We start from the raw sequence: 4,228 nt of genomic DNA on the forward strand, positions 1-4,228 counted from the left end.
AATTAAAATTCAACATGCATGTAACTGATAAGTGGGATAGAAAATTCTCTGAAACTATAGGAGAAAACTTCCTAAGAGAATAGTAACTGATAAGTGGGATAGAAAATTTATTAAACAAATGTCAAACAACTTTAGAAAAGCTTGCTTCGATCATTGATACAAGCTCGCTTTCCATTAATGATAAAAAATAAGCAGGTCCTACTGGTTGAACAAGTGTACGTCAATCGGCTGTGCTCACTCCTGTTAGCTGTTGTTTATTTTACGAATTCAATATTTGTAGTAGGAGGCAAAATTGAACCTGTCCTTTTATGTTGCCATGAATTTTTCTTTTTATTTTATTTTCTTTGTGTAAGCTCAAAATAGAAAAAAAAAAAAAACTAATTGCAACTTCAAAGGATTACTTCATCTTGCTATTAGCATACTTAGGACTTAACTGACTTCTTGCATTAACAAAAATTGAAGAAGGGTCTGTTTAATGGGTGTCCGTTAAGATGTATTTCAGGTGTTAGAATTTTAGAAATATAAGACTAATTAGGAAAAACGTATAAATGCAAGAGAATTAATTAGAAAAAATGTATAAATGCAAAAAAAGTAGTAATTGCTAGTGTTTATATATATATGATAGGTTAGATGGAATACAAGTGTGTTAACGAATGGATACCCGTCAGAAAAACCCAATAAAGAATACCCGCAAACTGTTTGGATACAGTTGAACATATGCTTAAAAGCACTAGGCCAAATGGTTAATTATTGTAAACAACATTTCAGTGACACAAGAAAATGGAAGAATTTCCAATTCTACACGATTTCTAAATTGGAGGAGTCCAAATAAACCCCGAATTGGCTAAGTCTCAGGGCTAATAGAATATGCAAATTTTTGTTCTCTTATGCTTCAGAAATATATATATATATATATATATATATATATATATATCTATAGACAACATTATATAACAGCAACAGAACTCAGGCCGTCACACGAGAAAGGTTTTATTTGGATTCTTTTCCCCTGCATCTTTGATTGGCCTTCATGGAAGAGGTGTTAACGTAAGATATCCAGAACCGCATAGTATCCTATCAGCAAAGGAAGCGATACAATTGTTCCAAATATTACCCTGAATAACCAAACACAGTAACTAACTTCTGTCAATTGGTAACTTGAAAAAAAAAACACATAAGAAATACTTTGAATCCATCTAATTAACAGGCACGATTATAGAAGAAATGGTAAGACAATTCAGTAGTTTTGGAGAAAAGCTTACGCTGTGCTAAGTAGGTTGGCATGCAATCCATATTCTTGGGCATAAACAAATGAGGTTATCGATTGTGGCAATGCAGCCTATCAAAAGCATGAAAAGAAAGCAGCATTAATACATTTGATTAATAAAAGCAACATGCAAAAAAAAAAGGGAAAAAAAAGAGGATGTCTACCATATACAATGGAAGAGGTTTAATTAGGTGCATAGTACCTAAAAATCCCTGATTTTAGGGCATACTCCTTCAAACAGGTTGGTTGACAGGTTGAATTACCTAAATTAATCTTGTTCTTTAAAGCTCTCAAATTCTTTCTCCTACGCTTTGCTTTACTTTTTTTTATTTTGTGCCATAAAGAAGACAAAAATTTCATGTTGGACAACTGATGACCCAATACTTATATTATCTTCAAGGGAATCATGGAATATAGTGCAGAAGTTTCAAAAGGTATCCACTAAAGAATAACAATAGATTAAAGGTGACAGCAATTTATAATTGGACCCCAAAAGGGAAAAAGGAGGGGTGGAGAATGAATAAGCATCTTTCTTTCCAATTTAGCTTTCATGTAAACAAAAAACTATTATTTGTCCTGTTCTATATTTATGAGATTGCGTGGCATCCAAGAGCAATTGCTCCATCCTTTCAATTAACCCCTCAGTAGAATGGACTTGACAAATCAAGAATTTGATGCTCTGAGATCTGACGATGGTGGTGTTGGTGGAGTTGGTAATCTCGCAAGGAATATAAGTGATCGTGCCTGAAATCATACTCCATAGCTAAATCCCTGTTTGAATTGCCTATTTTTTTGAAGTTTTTATAAAACTAATACTGTAACGATTTGATGTATTATACATACAAAAATAATAATGAAAAAACATAGCAATTCAAACAAGGGCTAATATTTTACCTGGATCACTGCAATGCGTAGCACATCACCACGCAAACCCATGGCAAAAGAGCCAGCAGCGGTAAGTGCTGGTCCAACTACAAACCTTAAAACCATCCCATAAAAAGTTAAACCCACACCACAAGCTATAAATTTTTCTTGCCATGCGATGAAAAGCCCTGCATGGAGATCCATCCAGATAACAAGTTCGAGTACTTAGTTAGAGAGATTTTCTCCTGCATAATCTCAAGATTTCATTTCAAGGGTAACAAGGATTATACATAAATAGAATGTTTCTCACCCATGGTAAACATAGCCACACCAGCCCCAGCTTTTGACATGATCAAAATTGATCCTTCAACTATTTCCGGCATCTTAATATGCCACCTAAAGAACAGTTCAAATTCATCAACAATATGTGAAGCGAACAAAATGTCGCATATATTGCGAAATCTTATTGTGCATATGTGCATACCTGTTGGAAACAAGAGCCCAGATGAGGCCGATAATGCAGGCATAAGAGTTAGGATTTTTGGCAAGTTTAGTCCGAACAGTGTTCAGTACGGACAGAAAAGAAGGTGACTGGATCGCCGCTGGTGCGCTGGAACTTTCTTCCAAGTCTCTTCCCATCTCGATTTCAGCATGTGAATCTCCATTCATGGACCTTGCATCAACAGCTTCGGACCTTGCCTGTCTCCATTCCAACAGAATAAGCAAAGCAATGAACCACAGAAGAGATTGAAGAACGGATGACTGAACAACAAGATTTTCTCCCAAGTCTCCGTACATGGCTTTCAACAATGGGGCACCAAGAACAAGAGTGTTGTTCAAACTGGCTAAAGAAAAGGTGGTGATACACCAATCGAAGCTTGCTTTTTTACTTAAATTCACCCAGAAGGCCAAAACTATTCCAACGATAAATTTCGCGATTACATCTGCTATGAGGAAGCCACGATTCATGGTGTAAGGATTAACGTGAGCTGTGAACTCGAAGGTAAAAAATGGGATGATAAAGTAACAATTGAATCTGTTTATGGCATCACATTGATCAAGTTTAAACATGTGCCACCACTTCACGGACCCGTAGCCTAAACCTAATGCTACGTAAAGTGGTGCCATGGCCGTCACCACCTTGTATACATCACCTCCGTCTATCATTTTTACGTGTGGTAATGTACCAGAAATTGATATATAGTTTTGAGGGTTTTAGACTTAGAAGCTGTTTGGTGAGAGAGATGGAGAACCAAAGGAAATGGTGAGGATTTTTATATAGGAGAGTGGAATTGGCCACTTGAACAGTAGCGTCCTGGTGCCTTCGTAGAGTCATTTCAAGTTAGTTAAACGTCAAAAAGTTAAATTATCTTATTTGCCACTAAAGCTCATAAGTGTACAAAATTTAGAAGCTGGATTACTCTCTTACTGATACTGCTTACGTACGGAGGATCTATACTCTTCCAATTTGTTTGCTAATGGCATATCGGATCACTGTAGCTTGAGAACATCAATAACAAGTTCTGTTCCTTTGGTTGATTGATTGAATATCTCAGGCATGATATATCTATCCTTGGTGATTCTTTTTTGGTAAATAAAATGCCTTGCATAACAAAGTTAAAATGTCAACTCAATCACTCTCGGGAAACCGAAGTTAACCTTGGTGTAAAATTCAGGACCCGGAGAGTCAGAATCAAACTTTTCTTTAAGGCGGGCAGCATATTAAAGTTGTAGGATCTATAAAATTGTCGTCATAGTCAATAAATGCATAATTTGGTGCATTCTTGGAAAGAGAGGGAGTATACATCAGGGCTCCTGTAAATCATGATCAATAGGGTGACATAGATTTTCCACAATGTTTGCAAGTGCTTAGTGCACTTATTCAATAAGCAGCCTCATAATCTGTGTACTAGACTTGTACTTTTCTGAAAAGTAAAAGAACCAGCCTTCTGAAATGTATTCATGGAATCTTATACAGACTGCATTAAAATAAGGGTTAAATGCAAAAAACCCCACAAACTATATACCCAGTTGCAGTTTACCCCATAAACTATAATTATAGGCATTTTGCCCCCTTGAATGATATGTTTGGACAAT

At 36.0% G+C, this 4,228-nt stretch overlaps 1 protein-coding gene across 2 annotated transcripts; it reads right to left on the reverse strand.

The window, feature by feature from the left end:
- Window positions 1–664: 664 nt before the first annotated feature.
- Window positions 665–3,417, reverse strand: LOC113709696 (auxin efflux carrier component 5-like). Of its 2 annotated transcripts, XM_027232538.2 has the most exons (5): window positions 2,616–3,410; window positions 2,442–2,527; window positions 2,162–2,319; window positions 1,263–1,339; window positions 665–1,115 (listed from the first exon to the last, which is right to left on the reverse strand). In XM_027232538.2, exons 1-5 carry the CDS (start codon window positions 3,296–3,298, stop codon window positions 1,043–1,045), a joined length of 1,077 nt encoding a protein of 358 aa, XP_027088339.1. In that variant the 5' UTR covers window positions 3,299–3,410; the 3' UTR covers window positions 665–1,042. The 2 variants fall into 2 exon arrangements, with proteins under 2 accessions (XP_027088339.1, XP_027088340.1); XM_027232539.2 differs by lacking the exons at window positions 665–1,115; window positions 1,263–1,339 and adding an exon at window positions 1,542–2,011 and having other exon boundaries at window positions 2,616–3,417.
- Between the last annotated feature and the right edge of the window lie 811 nt (window positions 3,418–4,228).

The sequence above is a fragment of the Coffea arabica genome, chromosome 9e, assembly GCF_036785885.1.
Source record: "Coffea arabica cultivar ET-39 chromosome 9e, Coffea Arabica ET-39 HiFi, whole genome shotgun sequence".
Lineage (NCBI taxonomy): Eukaryota > Viridiplantae > Streptophyta > Magnoliopsida > Gentianales > Rubiaceae > Coffea > Coffea arabica.

Bases quoted from the DNA above. Each gene is read 5' to 3' on its own strand.
- LOC113709696 (XM_027232538.2), bottom strand. From the start codon at position 3,298: ATGATAGACGGAGGTGATGTATACAAGGTGGTGACGGCCATGGCACCA. The intron at 2,320-2,441 runs GTGAGAAACATT...ATCTCCATGCAG, and splicing joins TGTGGCTATGTTTACCATGG to GGCTTTTCATCGCATGGCAA. The intron at 1,116-1,262 runs GTAAGCTTTTCT...TTGGTTATTCAG, and splicing joins GCCAACCTACTTAGCACAGC to GGTAATATTTGGAACAATTG.